General features: G+C 34.8%; 1 protein-coding gene across 4 annotated transcripts in view; it reads right to left on the minus strand.

Moving 5' to 3' along the window:
- Tmlhe (trimethyllysine hydroxylase, epsilon) overlaps positions 1-27116 on the minus strand; it is a 65098-nt gene that overhangs the window by 15884 nt on the left and 22098 nt on the right. For all 4 annotated transcript variants that reach the window (XM_047537102.1, XM_047537099.1, XM_047537101.1 and 1 more), the window contains exons 2-5: positions 19511-19700; positions 9147-9323; positions 1946-2225; positions 97-216 (exon numbers count right to left, since the gene is read on the minus strand). In XM_047537102.1, the coding sequence (XP_047393058.1) occupies positions 97-216; positions 1946-2225; positions 9147-9323; positions 19511-19691 (758 nt within the window). In that variant the 5' untranslated portion in view covers positions 19692-19700. The remainder of the gene's footprint in view (positions 1-96; positions 217-1945; positions 2226-9146; positions 9324-19510; positions 19701-27116) is intronic.

Consider the following 27116-nt stretch of genomic DNA (forward strand, 5'->3'; position numbering starts at 1 on the left):
GTGATGTTGGTTCAAACAGAATAGAAAATGATTAAGAAATTGCTTAAGGCCATCACATATCAAAGATCCTACTCTGTAAAAGTCAAATACACCTACCCACAGGGCTCTTGAAAATAGGTAGTGTCAGTGTGCCGATCCAGAGCTAGCTTGGTGTATGCAGTATCACCTCTTGAGAAGTCTGAAGTAAAATACCACATCCTCCCATAGATGGTTTCTCTATCAAATAAAACAAAGGAACACTTATTAGGTATTTGGAATTTTCCTTTTTGTCTTTAAAACTGTTTTTAATACTTTAGTTACTCACAAATAATAATAGAATTTTTGGTTCAAGATTGCCATCCATGAGGTGAAATTGACAATTAAACGCATCACGTCTTGACAATTCTGTCACTGATTTATATTCTATGAGGTTGAGGGAGAAACTGTGGAAGTATAATGTATTCTGAAAGCTAAGAGAGTCATCATGTTTTGTTTACATACCTACTTTTAGTAGCCTTCATATTCAAGGTTATTCCCTGTGCTTACCTTCCTTTCATAGAAAAATATGATGCAGCTGCTTCTAGCAGTGATTTATTTAACTTAATTTTTGTAAGTGTTTTTAATTAATATTCTTAGTTTTCAATGATAGTGTTACTTTTCTAATATCTTGGATAATTCAATTTTCAAGGGTGAGTGAAGTGTTTCCATATTCTTCACATGATGTAGAAGTGATAAGCATAGATCTTCACTTATCTTTTGGTCATGGAGGAATAAGGAAAAGAGAAAAGGACAGTTTATTTTAAGTATTTAGTGAGACTTGCTGTATTGTTTTTGTTGCATTTCTCCCTGGGGGATGTATCACAGATTTTGATTTTTGTGATTATTTTCTTAGTAGAGTCAGATCTGACTAAAGGTCACTTTAATTCTTTAGCTTTCAGAGTTCATCTGATTATCTGAACTCTGCAAGTTCAAACAGGAAATGTTTTACCTTTTAAACTAAAGGTTCTAAAGCCTTCTCAATTTACTGCTTACCTGAACAGTTTCTATTGCTTGAAAATTCTCAAACTGTTTCAAAATGAATGGCTCACAAATGCTACTGATGTATGTTCTACTAGCACAAGGCAAATGATCCAGTATACTGTTTACTACAAAATGAACTACATCTGGGTCTTACCAATAAAAGAGAAGTATTAATTAAAATGACATAGGTTTATATCACATTGAATACTTTGTAAGATCAATCTGTATGCCAGGTAGAAATGCAGAATGAAAATGAAAAGAACACTGTATTTAAGATCAGGAAACCTGAGCTATTTAAACCCCAGCTTTATTGCTTACTATCAGAGCAATCCTGGGCAAGGCAGTTAATATATCTTAGCATCAGGTGCCTCAACATTAGAGAAGAAGATAAAGCATGCAATTATAAGGATTACTATAATGACTAAAATAAAATAATAGATGTGAATGTGCTGTTAAATGCTATGGAGTGTTTTACCAACCAATCTCTGAATCAAGCCCTAGGGATCACGGAAGGTCAAAACTGGATTATCTTTTGACACCATGTTGCTCAATTTGATTTTGAACAGATGGGAAACTAGAGGACAGTGGGGGAACTGGGAGGGTTTTTATGTGTTTTTGAAATGAATTTGTCTATTGATGGTAGATCTTAAACTACTACCCAGTTCTTTTTACTCGCGGTGCTTTTTCTAGTGTACAATGATAACTATCACTTTGAGGACTAGTGGTTAAGGAAAATATTCCGGTGATTTGAAAGTCTGCATTATATTTACCATGTGTCTTTAGATTACATATCTAGTCCTTAAAAGCACTGCAAGTGGGAGTCCTCTTATTCAGGACACAAAATATTCTGGATTGAAAACAAGGGTTACCAGAGCATTTATATTTTTTATTGGTGTTCATGTTCTGGAAATTAATTACTGTGGATTTCAGGAAACTAATAAATTACCTGATCAAGCTGATCCTTTCTGCCAACTTCTCTGTGTGTTCTTGAGTGGCAGGGACATTTTCTACAAATGCAATTCCATAGAGCAAAAAGTTTTGTAGAAACTTCTTCAGTCCCTCATTGGTTTCTAAGAAACTCTGGAAATCTATAGATGGAACTTGGGCTTGCTGGTAGATTTCAGCATTCCACAATATTCTAGGCTGGATAACCTTTTGTTTCTGTCCTTCATAGCTATTTTTCACCAGCCAATCCAATTCATATCTAGTCACATGACCATCTGGCCCTTTTAGGGAAAAAAGACATTACAATAATAATTATAAATACTGCCAATAATTTACTGCTTAAAGATGCTAATTCTTAGCAACTAACTACTTAGTATTGTATTGTTTATGAAACCAAAGTAAAATGAGCACCCAGAATGAGTTTGAGATAGAAATATTTGTGGGTTGAGTGGTATGCATGTGTACATTAATGAATAAACACATAAACTTTCCCAGAAGGTAAATAAGTTTATGGAATTATAGTTACACAGTAAAGGACCTTTGAAACATTTCAAGTCATCAAAGAATGATAAGCCCAATAAGTTTTTAGTCTACTCAGCACTGTCTCCCCTTGTTCCCAGCCCCATTTCTCACCTTACAAATTCTGAATGTTTGAGGTAGATGGGACTAATCTTTATTTCAAAGAGGGTGAAAAGGTCATTTAGTGTTGAGTATCCTTTATCTAAAATACTTGGGGACCAGAAGTGTTTCAGATTTGGGAGTTCTTTGTGAGTAATATTTGCAAAGATTTTACCAAATCTGTGAGCATCTCAGGTTTCAGATTTTTGGAACTGCAATGCCACCTTCTTGCTTCTGATAGTTCAGTACCATTCTATGCCAACTTCCTCTTCTAAGTGATTTAGGGCATTTCTAATAACATGAAATCGATACAACATGATAAATTGACTTCATAGACAACCCTGCCTACTGTATAAAGAAAAATCGAAAACCAAGCAGAAAATGCTTTAGGGAATTTTCAGGATAAGTCAAGGAGGCTGCAAGAGGACTAAAAGGTTACACTAATATCTTTTCTTTTTTACATTTCTTTCTTCCTTTCCTTGATAAAAAAAAGTATTGTACGTATTGTAAACATTTTGGAAAGTATCAAAAAGTAAGAGGAAATTGAAAATTATCTGTACTCTTCATTATATCATGCAGATGAAACCATGATTGACAGCTTGGTGTCATTCCTTACAGTTTGTTTCCTATTTATTTTTATATTTTATGTAATTTTGTAGACTGTTGATGTCACTTAACATTTTAACTATAATTTTATCATTTTTGAAATTAAATCTTCATAAAAATCAATTCTGAAAGTTTGCAAAATATAGACTACTAAGATTTACCAAAAAATCTGCTCTTCTGGAGTATATAGTTTCATTTTTTGAAAAATCCCTATTATTTAATAATAAAATATTTACACATATTTCTGATAATTTTCTTAGAATATGTGTCAGAACAAAGATATAAACTTTTAAGAGTCTTCATACATATAACCAAATTACTTTCTAGGAAGAGTCTACCAATGTATATTCTTTCTAATAACATATACATGCCCATCAAAATTAAGTATTCTTATTTTGTAAATATATTTTTCTAATTTGGTAAATAAAATCCTATCTAGAAATATTGAATTTATTTGCTTATTAGCAAGGCTAATAGTATTTTTCACATGTGTTAGAAATCTATATTTCTTTAATACAGGGATCACAAAACCAAATCTGACACTTGTTTTTGTAACATGTTTTGTAACACATTCAGGTCCATTTGGTTATATATTCTTTATAATGTGTTTACCCTACAACTGAAGATTTGAATACTTATGACAGACCATACGACTTACAAAGTCTAAAAATATTTACCATCTGATCCTTTATAGAAAATGTTTGCTGATTCCTGCTTTAATATTTTGTCTGTTCATTTCTTTCTCACATTTTTCTATGGAAATATTGGTGCTTTCCTCACAATTTAGCAATAGCATCTTATATACTAAGGGTATTTATTCTTTGTCCTACATTTTGAAAATATTTTGCCAAGTTGTTTTTTTAATCAACTTTTCTATGGTATATTTTTATTACAGAAAAATTAATAATTAATATATTGATTATAAACATTTTTTCCTCAAATATTTTCTTCATTAAATTTTTTATTTGAGAATTATAGATTCATAGGATGTTGTAAAGAAATGTATAGAGAAGTCTCATGCACTATTTCCTAACCCTTCCCCAACAATAACATCTTATATAATCACACTATAATGTCAAAACCAAGAAAACGGCATTGGTACAATCCATAGAACTTATTCAGATTTCATCATTTATACATATTCTCATGTGTGTGTGTGTGTGTGTGTGTGTGTGTGTGTGTGTGTGTGTAGCTGTATGCTGTGTTAATGTGTAACTTGGTGTAAGTACCGTCACAGTCACTTGAGTCAATTGTACCATCTGCATACTACTCCTTTGTGTTATTTCTTTACAGTCCTATCCACCACCTCCTATCACCATCTCTAATTCCTGGCAACCAATAATATATTCTCTATCTCAATAATTATTTCATGAATGTCACATAACTGTACCATGTAGATTAGCATTTTTTCCATCAGCATGATTTCATTGAGATTCTTCTAAGCTATTATGTACTAAGAATTCATGCTTTTTTTATTGCAGAGTAATTGCTATGATGTGGATATGAGGTGTCCCTCAAAAGCTCCTGTGTTAATGAAGCAATGTTCAGAAGTGAAATGATTAGAGTATGAGAGCTGTAATCTAATTGGTGGATTAATATACTTGATGGATTAATAATTTGAAAGAACTACTGTTCTAGGTGGTAACCATGGGCAGGTAGAGTGTGGCTGGAAGAAGCAAGTTACTGGTGGTGTGCCTTAGGTTTTGTATTTTGTTCCTGGTAAGTAGAGCTCTCTTTCATGAAGTGAGCAGCTTTTCTTTACTATGCCCTTCTACCATGATGCTACACCTCACTTCAGGACTAAAGCCACAGAGTTAGCAACCATCCTTTTTTAGAGAAAACCATGAGCTCAAAACACAAGTTTCACCCTATGTAAATGTATGATTACACAAATGGTATGCCTTTACGCCATGTACAAACAGAGAAACAACATGTATCCCATTTGTTTACAATAAAAAAAAAACACAAGTTTTCTGCCAGGTGTGGTGGTACACACCTGTAATTCTAGTGACTTGGGAGGCTGAGGCAGGAGGATTGCCAAGTTCAAGGTCAGCCTCAGCAACTTAGTGAGACCGTGTCTCAAAATAAAAAATAAAAAGGGCTGGGGATGTGGCTCCACTGAGTACACCTGGGTTAAGAACCCCCAGGATCAATCCCCAGCACACAAAAAAGTAACAAATAAAATAAACTTTCCCTCTTCTAAGCTGTTTTTCCAGGCATTTTGGTCATAGTAATGAAAGGCTGACTAACACAGTAGTATTCTATTATAGTAGATGGCTTAACCATTTGCCCATTTCCAGTTCTTGAATAGTAAAAGTAAGATGATATCAAAATTAATGTATATATTTTGTGTGAATATACATTTTTATATTATTGGAATAAATGTCCAGTAATGTGATTTCTAGGTTGTATGGTATTTTCATGCTTAGTTTTCTAAGAAACTGCAAAACTTTTCCTGAGCGGCTCTGTCAGGAAACATTTTATATTCACATCAGCAGTATCTGACCAATAGAATTTCTCCACACATCTTCTCTAGCATTTGGTGTTGCCACTATTTTTATTTTAGTCATCTGTCAAGACCTGAAGACATTCTCCTATGTTCTTTCCTAGAAGTTTTATAGTTTTACGCTTTATATTAAAGTCCAAAATTTACTTTCAGTTGATTTTTATATAAGGTGTGAGACTTATGCTGAGGTTCTTTTTTTTTTTCCTCCATGAATGTCTAATTACTCCAGCACTAATTATTGAAAAGACTATCCTTCCTTCATTGGATAGCTTTTGTACATTTGTCAAACAAAAGTTGAATATATTTGTGTGGATCTATTTCTGGTTTCTCTATTCTGCTCCACTGATCTATGTGTCTCTCTCTCCACGAACATCACGTTGTCTTGATTTCTGCAGTTTTATATCAGGAATTGATTCTTCCCATTTTACCCCACATTCATAGATTGGAAGAAATAATTTTGTTAAAATGCATATATTATGTGAAACAATATACATATTAAATGCAATCCCTCTCAAATACCAATGACATTCTTCACAAAAATAGAAAAAAAGGTCCAGAACTCTGCCTGTAACTTTGCATTATCTAGGACACGAGACAGAAAGGGCTTGGGTAGCTCTAACTCTTTGACCTGGCTGGTTGAAGTACCTATAGTATCTCTTTTAGCCTGGCTTTCTCCACAGTCAGCAGTTGACAGGGGAGACAGTTCACATAACTGGTCCACAGTCCACACAACTGGCACCTCTTAATTCCTGGGGTCTCCATTCCAGCTTTGGCCTCACTTTTAAAGCTCATGCATGGTCCTTTCAGGGGCAGTCTGCAGGGACTCTGACCCTGCTGCACTTTGCCTTGCCTCCCAGGCTTTCCTTTGAAATCTTGGTAGAAGCCTCCATGACCCCTTAACTCTAGCACCCTGCATTCCTGCAGAACCAGCTCTATGTGGATGACACTGCTCTCTACTGCCAGCTTGCACAATACCAGAATGCCTGGAATCCTGGCTGCAATGACTTCTAAGTACCTTTGTGGATCAGAGTGGTAAAAGAACTTCCTAGGTTCCACTGGCAAGGTATGCCCATAATCTTTTTCAAAGGGACTTTGTCTTTTGTACACTGGAGCCTGTAGTAGGTATGATCTTGAAAATTTGTGAGATGCCCTCAAGGCATATTTTCTATTGTCTCTGTCTAAAGTATTCTGTATCACTTTAAAGGCTGTAATCTCTTCAACATGGACACTTTTCTTGGTCCATTTTACAAGCATTTTATGGTCAAACTGCAAGTTTTTAAAATCCTTTAACTCTCTCCAAATTCTCACAATAAACCTGGCTAAAGCTATCAGCAATATCCATACCACTGATCAAATACTGGGTTGCCTTGAAATTTCTTGTACTGGATTAATTGGTCCATTACCTTTAAATTCAACCTCATATAAAGTCTCAGGATATGGGCAAAATGTATCCAAATTCCTTCACAGTTATAACACAAGTGGCCTATAGTCCAATTTCCAACAGAATCTTCACTTCCCTCTAAAAGCTTATGAGCATAGTTTACATTCCTATTGCCATTCTGGTCTTCTGAGTTCCCTCCAGAATCACTGATTCTGGCATTCTTTTTGCCACCTATTTATGCTTGCATCTTTAAACTTTTCAAAATTCCTCCCACAAACCAACTCCAAAGACTTTTGAACTGCTCCAAGTACTGGTACCAATTTTTGTGTAGTCAGCTTTTGTTGCTGTGACTAGAAGACCTGATAAGAAAAATTAGAGGAGGAAAAGTTTATTCAGAGCTAAGTATTAGTCTGCAGATGGCTAACTCCATTGCTCTGAGTCTAAGGTTAGGCAGTACATTATGGGATAAGTGTCCATGAGAGAAAAGATTCTCAGCTAATGGTGAGGTCGGGTAGTAGAGAGAAAAAGAGGCAGCAAGGGACTACGGGGAAGATGCACCCTTCCAGGCTATGCGTGCAGTGATCCACCTCCTCCAGTTGCAGCCCACCTGCCTAAAGTTACCACCTAGTCACTTCAGTCAAAGTAGGTCAGACTGATTAGGTTACAGTTTTCACAATCCAATGATTTTAGCTCCAAATATTCCTTCATTAACACAGGAGTTTTGGGGGGACACCTCACATCTAAACCACAGCAGGCATCACATTAAAAAGCTTCTGCACAGGAAAGGAAACAAGAGCATGAATAGAAAGTCTAATGAATGGGAGAAAATCTTTGCCAGCTGCTCATTTGATGGGGGATTAATATCAAGAACATATAAAAAACTCAAAACTTAACATCACAAAAACAAATGACCAAATCAAGAAATAGAAGAATACAGACATTTCTCAAAAGAAGAAATACAGATGGCCAACAAGTATATTTTAAAATGTTCAATATCCTTAACAATCAGGGAAATGCAAGTAAAAACTATACTGAGATTTTATCTCACCCCGGTTAGAATGTCAGTCATCAAGAATACAAACAACGAGAGGCTAGGATTGTAGCTCAGTGGTGGAGTGCTTGCCTAGCATGTGTGAGGCACTGGGTTCAATTCTCAGCACCACATACAATATAAATAAAGATATCTTGCCCACCTACAACTAAAAATAAAAAAAAGAATACAAACAACAATTGCTGGTGAGGATGTAGAGGAAAAGGTAAACTTATACACTGTTGGTGAGACTGAAAATTAATGCTCTCACTTTGAAAGTTGGTATGGGGACTCCTTAAAAGACCAGGAATGGAATCACCACATGACCCAGCTGTCCTAGTCCTTGATATTTGTCCAAAAGAACTAAAATCAGCATACTATAGTGATACATGCATACCAATGTTTATAGCAGTACAATTCAGTTGCCAAGTTAGGGAATCAACCCAGGTGTCCATATACAGACAAATGAATAAAGAAAATGTGATATATAAAGTGGAGTTTTACTCAGTAACAAAGAAAAATGAAATTATGTCATTTGTGGGTAAATGGATGGAACTGGAGAACATCATGTTCAATGAAATAAGCTAGACTCAGAAAGTCAAGGGTCAAATTTTTTCTCTCATATGTGGAAGCTAGAGGGAGAGAGAGGTAAAAGGAATATAAAGGGGCATCTTAAGAAAATAGAAGGAAGATCAACAAAGTAGAAAAAGAGGATCAAGAAGGAGGAAAGAGGGGAGGATATGGGGAAGTACTGAGGAATGATGCCAATCAAATTATGGTATGTTCATGTATTTATATACCACAATGAATCCCATTTATAAGATACCATTATAATTAATTACTTGAAAAAAATAATAATAGAAGTAGATCAGTAGAGCAAACAGATCAGGGGAGGGTGGAGTACAGGGAAAGAGAAGGTACTGGTGAATGAGACTGACAGAATTATGTTATATGCATATAATATGGCATATTGAATGCCACTGTTATGTATAATTATAATGCACAATAAAAATAAATATTTTTTAAAAATAATACTCCAAGGAGATCTCCTCTCCACTTACAAGTGAAAAAGAGTGTGGTCTCTTCCTGACGAATGATCTTTGGCTTGATACATAAATCCACACTGGCAGTGTCCAAGCTGCGCTGGTGGGTCTTAGAGTTGTAGCAAGATGCTGAGCGGCAGTGGTCTCGAAGCCAGACATAATCAAAGCGCATCACAGTGTTAGCATATTGTAATTCTAAAAAAAAAAAAGATAACATCTATTAGAAGTATTTATTCAGGGAACCTAAACAAAATCAGTAGCCAAAAACCTTCCTTCAAAAATACTTCTACAAAGAAACAAATACGAATGATAAGGGGGAGATTACCTCCTTGCCAAGCTATTAAAACATACTATACAATTTCCATGATTAACATAGTGTTATGTTGGTACAGAAATAGGTAAAACAATGGAAGAATATAAAAAGCCCAGAAATATGGCCAAATGTGTAGAAGGTATAAAGGAGGTCCTTGAATAATTCTAGCAACTTTTCTGTTATTTGGAAGTTACACCAAGATTAAAAGTTAAAAAAAAAAATCAGAGACTTTCCTAGGTACCAATTTACTTCTATAAAGCAAGTTTATAAAAGAAACAAAAATGACAAATTGGGAATAAAGAAAAATGGAGGGGAATATTATAGCGAAATATATAAAAGTGCCCTGAAGAACTTGAAGTAAACCTAAATGAAGACAGATGGTCACAGACAGGCAATTTCAATAATGAAAAGAAGTAAATTCTCCTACAACTTAATGCACGAATTACATGTAATTCGAATCCATATTGTAATGGAAATTTTCATGTACTGAACAAGATAATTCCAAAATTCATATTGAGAAGTAATAAAGCAATAATTTTGAAAAAGAAGAATGGGTGAGATACCAGATATAAAACCATATTATAAAACCAAAATTTTAGAAGTATGATATCAGTATAAAACAAATGAATAGATCAAAGGAATAGAATGGAATCACAAAGTAGACTCACATATACATTAAAATATGATACATGAAATAGGTGGCATTTTACAACAGTGGAATAATACCTTTACTGGTCACACTAACTTTCATTATATTATTATTCTCATTTGAAGGACAAGGAAACTGAAGCTTGGAGATGTTCAGTAACTTTTAAAATAATATAATAATTAGGTGGTAGAGGTAGGACATGAATGCAAGTTGTTCAGCCTCATTTACTACTACACCAGTGTTTTTTAAATTATAGTCTTGGGAATCTGGAGATATGACTCTTGGAAAGGCAGGGTGAGAAGTCTGGCAAATTTTCTCCCCCCAAAAGCAATAATAACACTGAACAAAATCTGTCAAAACAATCGTAGGATTCTGGAAATTATCCAAAGGCATACAATAAATTAATAAGCATTTATTCTAGTACTAATATTTTGAGGAACGTTCCCAATAATGATTGTAGTAATTTACATTCCCACTAACAGTTCTTTTTCCATATACTCGCCAGCATTTGTTTTCTCATCTTTTTCATAATAGCTATCCTAATGTGTATATTTCATAGTAGTTTTGATTTGCATTTCCCTGATGATTAGTGATGTTGAGCATCTTTTCATATGCCTGTTGGCCATTTGTATGCCTTTTTTGGGAAAAATGTCTATTCAAATGCTTTGAACATGTTTTAATTGCACTATATATTTTGTTGCAATGGAGTTGTGGTAAGTTTTTATACATTGTGGATACTACACCTTTATCTGTATGTGCTTTATATTTTCTCCAGTCTGTATATTGCCTTTTTATTTTCCCTTGCTTGCAGAAGCTTTTTAGTTTAATTACTCAAAATTACTTATTCTTGCTTAAGATTTTTTTTTTGATATCAGAGATTGAACCCAGAGACACTTAACCACTGAGTGACATCCCTAGCCCTTTAAATATATATATTTTTATTTTGAGACAGGGTACTGCTATGTTTCTTAGAGGCCTTGGTAAGTTGCTGAAGCTGGTTTTGAACTTGTGAGCCTCTTGCCTCAGCCTCCCAAGTCACTGGGATTACAGGTGTGCACCAGAACACTGGGCCTTATTCTTGTTTTTGTAGTGTGAGGTTTTGGTATGATATCCAAAATATTATTGCCAAGGCCAACATCAAGGAGCTTTCCCCCTATGTTTTCTTCTAGGAATTTTATAGCTTCAAGGTGTATTTTTAGATCTTTTACCCAGTTTGAATTGATTTTTGTATATGATGCAAGATAAAGGGTCTCATTTCATTCTTTTGCATTCTGGTATATGCTCAAAGGAGATGAAATCACCACCTTATAAAGATATCTGTATTTCCATGTTCATTGTAGCATTATTCACAATAGCCATGATATAGGAATGAGGTAAGTACTTGTTGATGGGCAAATGGGTAAAGAAATTATGGAATATTATTCAGCCTAAAAATGAGATCCTGCCATTTGCTACAACATGGATGAACCTGGAGGACATAATGCTTAGTGAAACAAGCGAGCACAGAAGGAAATATGATCTCACTTGTATGTGTAATATAAAAATAAAATATACAGAGAATATATAGAAAATAAAACTGGTTAATAGGGGTGGAAGAAGGAAATGGAAGAAGGAGGACAAGGGATATAAAGTAACAGATAAGTATGATGAACAAGTCTAGAAATCTAATGTACAACATGAAGATTGTAGCTAATAATAGTGTATTGTATTTTGGAGTTTTGCTAAATGAGTAGATTTTAGCTGTTCTTGCCACACACACACACAAAATGAGTAACTGAGAGGACAGATATGCTAATTTACTTCAAAATGGTTACCTTTTCATATCTATATGAATCTCATAACACCATGTTACATACTTTAAATATACATGATAAAATTTATTTTTAGAAGAAGCACTTATTTGAGAAAAACCCACTTGGGTAAGAACAGTAGGAATGTGGTGTGTTTTAGCCTGGGGCGTTCCCACTTTCTACCCTAACACCAGCTCCATCAACAGCAATTCTACAAGGACAGTCAATCCAAGAAAATCAATGGCTTTGTTGCCAAAGGAATTAACTTCATTTGGAACAGAGTGGAAAACAAAGGAAGAAACCATGCCCTGGGTGTTGTTGAAAACAATCAGGGAAGGCATAGTAGTTGAGGCAAGCAACAAACTAGAAGAGGGGAAAATCTAACAAGGGGATCAAGAGAGTGAGACAGTGATAAAAGACCTGGAACTGGCTGCCACACACCCTTGGTATTTGAAAATCTGTTCACCCATGTGGGGCTGTGTGCACACTAAAGAGAGACTGGAAATGCCCCTATTTATGTACATGTCCCTGGAAGAAGATGAAACTTTGTATAGGCACAAAGGAGATAATGGAATAGCAGAAAGTAAAAACCAGGGCAGATTTGTAGACAGGATGAATTTTGAATGTGTGTCTCAATCTACACATACAGCCATTGGCAAAGGGTAGAGACATGATTAACTTGAGGTTTATAAGCATGATTGCTAAGCTATAGTTGGCTGGTCACTAAGCTATTGCAAGGATTTTCAATCTCTCAGCATTGTGGATATCAAGGCGAGATGAATTTTTATCACAGGGCATTGTTCTGTGCATTGTAGGATGCTTAGGAGAATCCCTGATTTCTATCCACTAGATGTCAGTAGCATCTTCCTCTCCATTTGTGACAATCAAAATGTCTCTATACATTGCCAACAGTTCCCTGTGGGAAGGATGGAGAAAAATCATATCCAGTTGAGGAACACTGATCTATGAAGACCCCAGAACAATACCCGGGAAGTTACAGTTAAAAATAAAAATAAAAAGTAAAAATAAAACCTGGATCAGAGATTAGTGACCACACACTGCAGGAGATGCAGACTCCACTGAACTATTCCAGGCAAGTCAGTAAATAAATAAAAACATAGCAACAATCTCCTTAAGGAGGTCAGAACTCAGTTGCTACAAGTTGTTGCAATACACATGCATACACACATACACACAAAGAAGTAAGGCTGATGTACACAAAAAAAGTAGGAAACACAAACTCTCTGAGAATAATATTACAGAAAATACTATTGCTTAAGTAAGTCGTACAGGGCTGGGGATATAGCTCAGTTGGTAGAGTGCTTGCTTCGCAAGCACAAGGCCCTGGGTTCAATCCCCAGAACTGCAAAAAAAAAAAAAAAAAAAAGTAAGTTGTACATATAGAAGGCAAACGAATGTCTTTGGAAAATGCCTTTGTTTTCTAACAGCTTTGGGCTTTATAGGAGACATGCAGAGTAGTGGGCCATTGGGGCATCATTTCTTGGTTATGAGCTAACAATTGGTCTTTGAGTTACTTTGTCTGTGATGATACTTACAAAAGCATCTGTGCCTTCTAGATATTTCTTAATTACATGCTTAAAAATCTAGATATTAAAGTTAATTGAAAGAGTCTGTACACTGCTGATGTTATGGGATAGGATCATTTATTTTATGGGGTCCTAAAGTTGGAGTTCTTGACCTAGAATTCAGGTGAGAATGATAAGCAAAATTGTGTGTGTGTAGTGGTTAATTTTGGGGTCAACTTGCCTGGGCCATAAGGTTCTCAGGTATCTGAATAAACATTAATTCTGCATATGTCTGTAACTGTGTTTCTGGACATGATTACTATTTGGACTTTTTTTTTTGGGTGCTGGGGATCAAACCCAGGGCCTTGTGCTTACAAGGCAAGCACTCTACCAACTGAGCTATCTCCACAGCCATGATTAGTATTTGAATCACTACTTTACTCCTCGTAAAACAGAGTGCCCTCCCTGGTCATTATCCAATGAATTGAGGGTCTGAACAGAACTAAAAGGCAGAGGAAGTGAGAATTGTCCCTCTCCTGTCTGCTTGAGTTGAGACATTGTTCTCCTGATCTTAGCTTAAACTATTGGTTCTGATTCTCAGGCCTTCAGACTTAACTGAAATCGTACTACCAACTTTCCTGGGTCTCTAGTTTGCAGATGGAAGATTATAGTACTTCTTAGCCTCCATAACTGAGTGAGCCAATTCTATATAACTATCTAAATTTATATATCCTCGATAGGTTCTTTTCTGTTTCTCTATAGAATCTTGCCTAACATGAAAATTGGTATTGAGAAGTAGGGTGCTACAATAACAATTACCTAATGTTAAAGTGTCCGTAGAACTGGGAAATAGGTGAGCCTGAATGACTATAGAAGTACATACTAGAAAATGCCAAGATTACCAAGGTTATTCTGAAGAGAGCTTAGAAAGGAGGAACATGCTATTGAAAATGGAGAAAATATAATCCTTTTTATAAAGAGGATAAAAACTTAGCTTAATTGCTGTGGAAGGGAGAGGTTTAGAGCAACAAACTGGATATTTAGCTGAGGATATTTCTAAGCAAAACATTAAAGAAGCAGCTTTGTTCCTTCTGACTGCTTATAGTAAAATACAAAATGATAGAAATGAATTCTTCTCCTGAAGAAATTGTTAAGCAAAAAGGAAACAGAACTTAAATCTTTGAAAAATTCTAAGCTTATCCATATTGCAGATAATGGGAAAGCATATTCTGAAGAACATTAATGGTGTGGCCTACCTACCATTTTATAAATCATTAACTGCATTTTTTTGCAACATGGATAAGCCAGTTTTTTAAAAAAATGTTGAATCAGACTTGCTTTCCTGGGATGGACTGCACCTACTCTTGAGGTATTATTGTTGGATTCAATTTGTTAATATTCTGACTAGGATTTTTGTGTCTATGTTGATAAAATACCAGCCTGTAGTTTCCTTTTCTTTCACTGTCTTTTGTCTGGATTTTATATTAGGGTAATGGTGGCAAAATAAAATTAGTAATTTCTCTTATTTTCTGGAAGAGAATGTATAGAATGAGTGGTATTTCTTCTTTAAATGTTTGATAATTTGTTTCTTCTCCCTTCTTTCCTTGATTAACCTGGCTACAGGTTTATCAATTTTATTGATTTCTTTCAAAGAAATTTATGGTGGGTTCATTTATTTTCTTCTTTTATTTTTTCTGTTTTCAATGTAATTGATTGCTGGTCTAATTTTCATCATTTCATTCCTTCTGTTTGTTTTAAATTTAATTTCCTCTACTTCATCTAAGTTTCCTAAGATAGTAGCTTAGGTTATTCATTTTAATCCCTTCTCTTTTCTTATTGCATTTATTGCCATACATCTCCTTCTAACTGCTGCTTTAGTTGCTTCCTATGAATTTTTGTTAGTTGCATATTCATTTTCCTTTAGTGCAAAGCATTCTATTATTCCTTGAGACTGTTTACTCATGTGTCATTTAGAAGTTTATAGTTTAATTTTCAAATATTTGGGACATTTCTGTTTTTCTGTTATTGATTTCTAGGTTGACTACATTGTGGACAGAGTACATACTCTGTGTGTTTTTAGATTGTTTAAATTTTTTCTGGGCTTTGTTTTCTGAGTTACAATGTGGCAAACCTCAGTGGATAGTTCTTTATTTATTTATTTATTTTGATTCATTGTACATAAATGGGGTACAACTATTGTTTCTCTGGTTGTACACAAAGTAGAGTCACACCATTTGTGTAATCATACATGTACATAGGGTAATGATGTTTATCTCATTCTGTTATTTTTCCTTCCCCCCATCACCTCCAACCCCTCTTTTTCCTCTATACAATCCATCCTTCCTCCATTCTTGCCTCCCTCCCACCCCCCATTATGTATCATCATCTGCTTATCAGAGAGATCATTTGGTCTTTGGTTTTTGGGGTTGGCTTATCTCACTTAGCATGATATTCTCCAATTTCATCCATTTGCCTGCAAATGCCATAATTTTATCATTCTTTATGGCTGAGTAATATTCCATTGTATATATATACCACAGTTTCTTTATCCATTCATCAATTGAGGGGCATCTAGGTTGGTTCCACAATCTGGCTATGGTGAATTGAGCAGCAATGAACATTGATGTGGCTGTATCTCTGTAGTATGCTGATTTTAAGTCCTTTGGGTATAGGCCAAGGAGTGGGATAGCTGGGTCAAATGGTGGTTCCATTCCAAGCTTTCTGAGGAATCTCCACACTGCTTTCCAGAGTGGCTGCACTAATTTGCAACCCCACCAGCAATGTATGAGTGTTCCTTTTTCCCCACATCCTTGCCAACACCTACTGTTGCTTGTGTTCTTGATAATCGCCATTCTAATTCGGGTGAAATGGAATCTTAGGGTGGTTTTGATTTGCATTTCTCTTATTACTAGAGATGTTGAACATTTTTCCATATGTTTGTTGATTGCTTGTAGATCTTCTTCTGTGAAGTGTCTATTCATTTCCTTAGCCCATTTGTCGACTGGATTATTTACATTCTTGGTGTAGAGTTTTTTGAGTTCTTTATAGATTCTGGAGCTTAGTGCTCTATCTGAAGTATGTGTGGCAAAGATTTTCTCCCACTCTGTAGGCTCTTTCTTCACATTGCTGATAGTTTCCTTTGCTGAGAGAAAACTTTTTAGTTTGAATCTATCCCAGTTATTAATTCTTGCTTTTATTTCTTGTTCTTTGAGAGTCATGTTAAGGAAGATTTAACTGACATTATGAAGATTTGGACCTACTTTTTCTTCTATAAGGTGCAGGGTCTCTGGTCTTAGTGGATATTTCATGTGCACTTCAGAACAATGTATTCTATTGTTGGATAGATTATTCTATAAATGTCAATTAAGTCAAGTTGGCTGACAGTGCTGTTCAGGTTATCTATCCTCCTACTGATTTTCTGCCTGCTTAATGTATCACTTACCGAGAAAGAAGGAAAATTTTTAATGACAATTGTGTTTTTGTTTATTTCTGTCATTTTTGGCTCATTACTTTGATGGTCCATTTTCAGGTTCTATTATATTTTCTCTTGGAGATGTGACCCTTTATTGCTATGTAATGTACCTCTTTATTCTAAATAATCTTCTTTGTCCTTAAGATTGCTTTATCTAAAGTTAATATGACTACTCCTGTTTTTGTCAGCTTTTGCATGATGTTTCTGTCTCCATCGCTTAACTTTGTGTGTGTGTGTGTGTGTGTGTGTGTGTGTGTGTGAGAGAGAGAGAGAGATATGGCGATTGAACTTAGGGTTGATTTACCACTAAGCTACATTCCTAGCCCTTTTTATTTTTACTTTGAGACAGTCTTGCTAAGTTGCTCAGGCTGGCCTTAAACTTGCAGTCCTTCTACCTCAGCCTACCAAGTAGCTGGGATTACAGGTATATACCCTGCACCTGGCTTCTCCATCTCTTTACTTTCCCCATTGTGTGTTCTCAGCACCTTTGTCAAAAATCAATTGACCATAAATATGTGAGTATTCTTTTAGGCTTTCTGTTCCATTGACCAATGTGTCTATTTTAATAGCAGTATCATGCTGTTTTGATTACTATAGCTTTGTAATGTATTTGAAACTAGGTAGGGTGATACCTCTTGATTTGTTCTTTCTTGTTAAGATTGCTTTGGCTATTAGGTGAGTTAGGTTGAAAGCTTTTCCTCTAAGATCAGAAATAATAAAAGGATACTTACTTCTGCTATTTCTATTCAACATAGTACTGGAAGCCCTAGCAAGAGTAATCAAGCAAGAAAAATAAAAGTCATGACTTTACAAACAGAAACCCATAAAGACTCCACCAAAATGATAGCACTAATTCAGTAAGGTTGAATTCAGTAAGGTTGCAGGATACAAATTCAACATACAAAAATCAGTACATTTTCTATACATGAATCACGAATTTGCTGAGAAGAAAATCATGAAAGCAATTTTATTCAAAATTACCACAAAAATAATATATTCATGAATAAATTTAAACAATGAAGTCAAAGATCTGTATACTCAAACTATATAACATTTATGAAAGAAACTGAAGAAGTCAGAAATAACATGCAAATATACTCTCGTTCATGGATTTTTAAAATATTGTTAAAATGTCCATAGTACCCAAAGTGATCTACAGATTCAATACAATTCCTTTCAAAATTCCATTGACATTCTTCCCAGAAATAGAAAACATCCTAAAATCCTGACAGATGATTTCAACACCAGTGTCACATGTAAGTCTTGTTCTGATGTTACTTTGTCTGTTCCAATTGTGTTATTTCTGATCTTAGCACGTTTTGTAATTCCGTAATTACTAAAAGTCATTTATATTCTTTAAATGGTATATACTGAGGTAATTAGGACATTATCATGAGTATATTAATCTTGTGAGGAGTTGAGCTGTGTTTGCTGCTTGTTTTCTCTGTTGTTACCAGAGGGTGAAAGTCCTCTCATGGTCCTATTTTCCTCTGCCCTCTTGGCTTTGGCCCTTCCCTTTGTGCTACAGCTCAGAGATAATTTGTCTCTTGCAGCTCTCCTTGCTGTATTCCACTGTTATTTTAGCTGGAGGTTTATTAGTTTGTGGTAGTCTGTGGACAGGGAAAGTATTCTATAATCTTTGGATTAAGTTTCACTCTTTAGGGTATACAGTGGGCCTGTACTCTGGGAGCAGAATATTTATAATTATTTTTGTCTCTCTTCCAGGGTGCTCTGGATTGAATTGTAACCCGAAGAAAGATATGTTGAAGTCCTAACCCCGATACTTGCAAACATGACTTTATCTGGAAATACAGATAGCCAATGGCTTACATTGGTCTGACTTATGACTTTTTGATATGATGATGGTACAAAAGGTATATGCATTCAACAGAAACTATTCTTTGAATTTTGGTATTTTCCTGGGCTACCTATATGTGGAACAAATCTAGAGGTATCACCCTACCTAATTTCAATACTCTCTCCCTCAATGCTGGTTACAGATTCCAGTCAGTCACATGATCATAATGGGAAATAATGATACTCTACAGTGTTCTGTGTAGCTACAATAGATATTATTTATAGTAGGTTACATGTATTAAATGCATTTCAACTTATGATAGGTTTATCATGTGACACTATTGTAAATCAAAGAACATCTATAGTGTTGTTGTAGATCTAATCAATTTAAATGAAGTCACAATGAATTAAGGTGGGTTCTAAATCCAATGACTGGTTTCCTTATAAGGAAAGATATTTGAAAACACAGAATCTGTTTTTGAAACCCTCTCCCCTGAATTATATTAAGGCTTTGTTTTTTTTCTGGTAATATAGGGAGATGATGTTTGGCTGGAGCAGGGAACAGTTTCCTACACTTAGTTGGGTTGGGGTTTCACTGTTTCTCTGTGGTATTTTTGTCTTACTTGTAACTTCCAGGATAATCTTGGAAATCAGTGGCTATAGGTCCTCTCAAATCTACAGAAAATACTTTCAGACCATACAAAAAATATTAGGTATTCTACAACAAAATCAATATACCTAACTTTACTGAACTGTACAATTAAATGGTTAATATGGTTAAATGTTATTTTTTTTAAATCACACTTTCAAAAAAGTATCCCCACACATATCTTACCAAAATGATCTTCAAGTTGCTGCCAAGCACAATTCAGAGATTTGGAGGTTGTATGATGCCAGTGGATGTCTATTGGAAATAAGTTTTTGAAATTAGGCTGTTGAAGGACTTGACATTTGACTCCTCCCTTCAGCAAGTTCTGGAACCTGCTTTGTAGGTGGGACAACCTGTGGTACCACATCCTAGAAGACTGGATAAATAACAAGAGAGTTTTAGTAGCAATATGAAATAACTTTTATGAGGCCACAGGAATAACACTATGGCGATAACTATGTGAAACAATCAATTTAATAATCTAAACTACAGAAGATTAGACAAAAGAGAAATTCTGACACAGTATCTTAAAAAGAATTAATCTGGCATGTGAGAAAAGAGGGAGGAAGTCATGCAGAAAGTCTGTGTGGTTCCTGATGTGAATCTTCCTGATGACCCCAGACATATGCAGTAAAATAAGTATACCCAAATGATCACTTTGAGTGGATTTGTGTGCATATGTATGAATGAATTGAATTTCATTTTGATGTGGGGGGTAAAACCAATCACATACAGGAGCATCACAGCTAGAGACAATAGAATTTACTAATGACTAGGAAGTGCTCTGAAAAAACCAGGCTATTAAATTGGGGGTTAAAGTTAAATGTATTGAGATTTTGTGTGTGAGAGCAAGGTAGACAGTAGTGAAAGACCCCTGCTGATATTTGCTTACATTTATTTTCTCCAATGTCTCTTTTTTCAACCTCCTATCTATAGGTATTATTTAAAGCTGACAAGATGGTGGATATGAAGTAGGCTGCAGATCTCAACTTCTTCACAGATGGAAATAAAAGCAGTGAGAAAACATCTGATCAGAGAAGTGGGTACAGAGGAAATGCACTGATTCATAATATCTGAAAGTCAGAGATTGGGAGGGGCTCAGAAATTATAGTTACTGGAAAAGAAAACAGGAAATAATTTGCTAACCCAGAATCAGCACCTGCATCATCAGGGCAGGAGGGTTAAAAAAAGGAGAAAGGGAAAGGCCTGTATAGTAGAATGGTTAGGAGCTGAAGGCTGCCAAGCCCCTGACCCTGGAATTTGCAATGTGAGTAGAGTAGGACAGACCGTGACATTTCTAGGAAAGTGGCATCTATGTAGCAGTGCATGCTCCTCCAGGGCCTCCTCTAAGCAACTCTGCCAAGGAGAACTGAGCCTAGGGAATGTAGCACATCTGTGCCACTGGCAGCCACAATCCCATATCCCAGATTACTGCTGCCACCCAGCACCATGCTGTGGCTCATTTGTTGGCCCCAAACCCATGCCCAGACAGTCAGCTTCTGGCAGCCACCCCATACCTGTTTCTAGGCTGCCCATGCCTCTTCCATGAGTCACCTTAGCCAATGTTTCAAATACTACAAGGGCAAGTCTACACCTATTTTTGTTACTATGAGTGTGTGTGAAAGAAATGTCTCCATTTTAAATATTTCAGTATGTGAAAATCGAATCTTTTTATGATTGTCATTGTATTAGCTGTCTCCTGTCAACTGTTTTATTGTGTCTTTCCTCATTATTTATTTTTTCATGGTTCTAATTAATTTTATGTTCACTTTTAATTAATTGGAATTATTCTTGATACCTCTTTTCCTTCTCATTTTCATTTCCTTCCCTTCCATCTTTTCCTTCTTTCTCCCTTCGGTTTTCTTGTTTTCCTTCCTTCCCACTTTCCCCTTTCTTTCTTTTTACCCCCTTTTCCAATAAAATCTAGTATTAATTACACTATCTTTGATGCTTAACTTTTCAGCCAATTCTATATTATTTTCACTCACTTTTCTCATTGGTTAGTAGAGTTGTAGAGATCATTAGCAATTTTTAAATATATTAACAAGTTTTAAAATATATGTTGACAAATGGTTTGCACTTAAATTACCACTGTTACTGCAGGTAACTTTCTCCCCTCAAATGGCACTAGTGGTTGAACTTACCAGTTTGAATATGCCAATTAGGATGTGCTGATTCTAAGATATATCCCCAGCCCAGGGCTTATTATAAAGAAATTGCTCACTAAAAGAGCCTCATACAATAGAGGAAGAGGAAGCAACCATAACAGAGGAAAAGACACAGGATCTCAGAAAACATGAGGAAACAAGCCAACAAGATGCCTCCAAAAGTTTATAACCCTCCAAAGACTGAATCCAGAGATACTGAAGTGAATGAAATGATGGGTGAAGAATTTCAAAAGCTGATCGTTAACATGATCAATGAATTAAAAGAAGATCTAAAGAATGGGCTAAGGGAGAAGACACAGGATATGAGAGAGCATTTCAATAAGGAAATAGAGATTCAGAAAAAAGAACCAGTCAGAAATTTTGGAAGTAAAAGTCACAATGAGTCAAATAAAAAAAACTAAGTTGAAAGTCTCTCCAATAGATTAGATCAAATAGAAGACAAAAATTCAGAGTCTGAAGACAAGGTTGACATTCTGGAACATTTAGACAGTATCTAAGAAAAAAGCAAGAAAACACAATCAGAATATCCAAGAACTCTGCGACAGGATTAAGAGACCTAATTTAAGGTTCACAGGTTTAGGAAGGTATAGAGATATGAACTAATGCCATTGATAAACAATTCAGTGGAATAAGAGCAAAAAATCCAAATGTTGGGAATGAGATGGATATGCAGATACTGGAGGCATTTAGAACTACAGATAGACAAGACCAAAAAAGAATCTCTCCATGACACATTATAGTCAAAAGGCCAGAAATCCAGTTCAAGGGAAGTTTTTAAAAAGTTGCAAGAAATAAATATCAGATCACCTACAGAAGAAAACCAATCATAATAACAGCAGATTGCTCAGAAGAGCCCTAAAATCCAGGAGGGATTGGAACAATGTATTTCAAGCCCTGAAAGATTGCCAAGCAAGAATACTATATCCAACAAACCTATCTTCAAGATCAAAGAAGAAATAAAAACCCTCAAAGATAATCAAAAACTAAAAGAATTTATGACAACTAAGTCAGCCTTGCAGAGAATACTTAAAGAAATCCCACATAGTGAAGAAGATTAAAACAACCAACAGAGTTCATGAAAGTGTAAGTCATGAGAAGAGTAGCTAATTAAATGAGAATTAGGTTCAGATCAAACATTAGAAAAAAATGGCAGGAAGCAATAAACTCTGCATATAAGACTGAAAATAAATGGTCTAAATTCTCCAATAAAAAAAAAAAAAACACTGATCACAGATTGGATTTAAAAAGAAGGCCCACTTACAGGCAAAGACAGCCACCAGCTGAAAGTGAAAGAATGGAAATTGATATACCATGTCAATGGAGCCTGAAAACAAGCAGGAGGAGATATTCTCAAACTGACAAAGCAAACTTCAAGTCAAAATTAATCAGAAGACAGTTGGGGATAGCTGTTGGTAGAGTGTGTACCTCACATGCACAAGGCCCTGGATTCAATCCCCAGCACCACAAAAAAATTAATCAGAAGAGACAAAAGGTCACAGATAAGGGGAACAATACAACAAGAAGATATGACAGGAAATATTTATGCTCCAATCATCAGTGCATCTAATTACATAAAATAAACACTATTCAACCTAAAGACTCAGATATACCACAATACAATAATACTGGGTGATTTCAACACAACTCTCTCACCAGTGGTCATGGCCATCGAGATATAAACTCAGTAAAGACTCTTCAGACTTAATATTATAAATTAAATGGACCTAACATATATATACATATATATGTGTCTGTATAATATTTCTTCTAACAGCATGTGTATTCACTTTCTTCTCAGCTTCTCATGGAACCTTCTCCAAAACAGACCATATTTTAGGCCACAAATCAAGTCTCAGAAAATACAAAGAAGTTGATATAATTCTTTGCATCTTACAGGATAATAATGCAATGAGATTAGGAATCAACACCAAGAAAAACTTCAGAAACTATATAAACACATGGAGATGAAACAATACAGTTTTAAATAATGAATGTATCATAGGAGAAAACAGGGGAGACATTTAAAAAATCAAAGAAGTATAGAAACAGAACATACAAGAATCTCTGGGACACAGTAAATGTGGTTCTGATAGGAAAGTTTTTAAAGCTATGAGTGTGAGTGCCTAAATAAAAAGGAAAGATCCCAAATAAATAACCTGATTATATGTTTTGATGCCTTAGAAAAACAAGAACAAACCAATCTCAAAATCAGTAGGAAGAAAGAAATAATAAAGATCAGAGCCAAAATTAATGAAAAAGAAAAAAAATTTAAAAGTCAAAGGATTAATGAAACAAAAAGTTGGTTCTCAGAAAGGGTAAACAAGATTGATAAGTCCTTAGTTAAAATCAGCAAAATAAAAAGAGAAAAGACCCAAATTAAAAAAACAAAAACACAGATGAAAAAGGAGATAACACAACAGACAACACAAATACACAGAATCACAAGGGAGTAGTTTGAAAACTTACATTTTAGTAAATTGGAAAATCCAGAAAAAAATGACAAAATTCTGAACACATACAACATACTAAAATGGAACAATGAAGATACAGAAAGCTTAAAAAGATCAATAACAAGCAATAAGATTGAAGGAGTATTTAAAAGCATTCCAACAAGAAAAAGCCCAGGAACAGATGGGTTCTCAGCTGAATTCTACCAGACCTATAAAGAAGAATTAATGCCACCACTCCTGATATTAGTCCATGAAGTGCAAAGCAATGGAACACTTTCAAAATCATTATATGAAGCCAGTGTCACCCTGATACCAAAAGCAGATAAGTACACATCAAGGAAAGAAAACTACAGACCAATATCCTTGATGAATATGGACACAAACATCCTTCAATAAAATATTAGCAAACCATACTCAACAACATATTAAGGAGGTTGTATATCATGATCAAGTTGGTTTCATTCAAGAGATGTAAAAATGGTTCAACATACCTTAATCAGTAAATGTGATTCACCACACAAATAAAATCAAGGACAAAAATCACATCACCATCTCAATAGATGCAGAAAGAGCTTGAAACAAAATTCAACACCAATTAATGATTAAAAAAAATAATGAAGAAACTAGGAATAGAATGAAATCACCTTAACACTATAAAGGTTATATATGACAAACCCAAAGCCAACATAATACTGAAAGGGGAAAAAAAAGCATTTCCTCTGAAATCAGGAAGAAGAAAAGGATGTCCATTCTCAGTACTCTTATTCAGTGTACTTGAAAATTGAGCCAGAGTATTAGGAAAGAGGAAAAAAGGAATAGAAATAGAATGGAAAGAAGTCTGTCTCTAGTTGCAAATGATATGATCCTATGCTTAGAAGATCCTAGAAGCTTTACCAGAAGACTTCTAGAACTGATAAACAAATTAATCAAGTTAGCAGGACATTAACTCAATATACAAAAATCAATAGCTTTCTATTTACCAATAATTAATACAGTGAGAAAGAAGTCAGGAAGACAGTTCCATTTATGATGGCCTCAAAAACAAAACAAAAACTACTTGGAAATAAATCTAACCAAAGAGGTGAAACACCTCTACAATAAAAGTTTTAGAATGCTAAAGAAATTAAAGATCTTAGAAGATGGAAATACCTCTCATATTCATGGATAGGCAGAAAGAACATTGTAAAAATGGCCATATTACTAAAACTTATCTACAGATTTAATGTAATTCCAATAAAAATACCAATGACTCTCTTCACAGAATTGTAAAAAACCTCCAAATTCATATGGAAGGATAAAAAGACCCAGAATAGCCAAAACAATCCTTAAACAACAAGAATAATAGTGAAGATGTCATAATACCTGATCTCAAAATACATTATAGAGCTATAGTAACAAAAGAGCACAGTATTGGCATTAAAACAGACATGAAGACCAATGGAATATAATAGAAAACACAGACATACACATAGATACAGCCATTGGATCTTTGACAAGGTGCTAAAAATGTATGTTAACAAATGGTGCTGGGAGAACTGGAGATCCATAGGTAGAAGAATGAAACTAGAACCCTGCCTCTCACTCTGTACAAAATGAACTCAAAGTACCATTCAGCTGGACATACAACCCAGAAATCAGTCTTTCAAACTTGATACCTTACTTTTAAAATTTCTTCTTGATTGCCATTTATCAAATCATAACACCTTTTACCTGCCAAATGATTCTCAATCTGAACATGCTGCATCATATCTCTAATTGTCACCATTCCCATCTAGGCCCATCCTTATTTCTCATTCAAAGACTGAAATAGCCTCCTAATTGATTTATTCATATCCACTTTTGCCTTCCCTTCAAACTATTTTGCTCACTGTAGGAAGAGTGAACCAAAATAGAGATATCAATATGTTACTCCCTTTGAGTAGCTCCTTTGGGTATGATCCAATGTCCTTATATTACATAATGCTTTACACTAACTATTCCTGAGCTCCCTGTAGCCCCACTTTCTGCTATTTACCTTATTATATTTATTGTTTACCATCAGATCCATCATGGTCTTTCTTGTTTCTAAAAAACTTATATTAATGCTTTCTGTTGCCTCAAACTGGAGGTTCTTTTGTTCATATTTCAAGAATCATCCTAGATGTCATTTTATCAAAGAAGTCTTCCATAAAATCTCAGAATAAAATAGTATCTTTCTTTCATTTTCTCAAAATACTCGGGTTATGTCTCTTTTTTAAAATGTTTTAGATGTCAATGGACCTTTATTTTATTCATTTATTTATATGCAATGCTGAGAATCAAACCCAGTGCCTCACATGTGCTAGGCAAACTCATTACCACTGAGCCAAAACCCCAGCCCTATCTCTATTTTCTTAATATATTATGTTGAAATTATATATTTATATGTCTTTCCCCCAATAATACTGGGTATTCCTCAATAGGAAGACCTACATATTTCCTTCATTTTGTACTCTAACATCTAGCATGGTTCTTAGTAGTTAGTAGAACTTCATAAATGCTTGTGAGAATTGAATTTAGTCTTCTTCTAGCTTCTTGGCCTCCTTAAAACTGATAAGATGCCTGCTCTAAATCTTCAGCTAAGTAAGTAATAAAATATAAAAAAGGTAGGGTTTCTAGCAGGTCATCAAAAATTCTTCCTTTGCCTATAGTCTGTTAGTCATCATTCTTCGAATATAGTAATTTAATTAATTAATACATGATTAGATTAATAATCTAATTCATATTCTGTTATACAGAAGGGTATCATAAAAATTGTTAAAAGTTTTGCTGAAATTTTATTCATTGAGCATATACACTATGTCATATTTCCATAAACTAAATTATCAAAAATAAAAATTAGGTTTGTGTTGAATGACTTTATTGATAACTTTTCAGTTTTCTAAGTACTTACTTGAGGATCTGTTCTATAAGTTAACCCAGGATATCTTTAGCTAACTGATTAGTAGATTGAAGAGTTCCCCTTCTTCTTTGTTTACTTAATCCCCTTGATCACTTTTGAGTACAGTTAAATAGTATCATCTGATTTATAATCTACTCATGCCGGGATATAAGTACTTTCTTTGAGAGTGTAGTATAGATGTTGTATTTTTGCCTTTACAAATGTGCATTTGTACAAACCTGAGGCAATTCTGGGCCTTCTTCTTCCGAATACTA

This window comes from Sciurus carolinensis, chromosome X (genome assembly GCF_902686445.1).
Source record: "Sciurus carolinensis chromosome X, mSciCar1.2, whole genome shotgun sequence".
Lineage (NCBI taxonomy): Eukaryota > Metazoa > Chordata > Mammalia > Rodentia > Sciuridae > Sciurus > Sciurus carolinensis.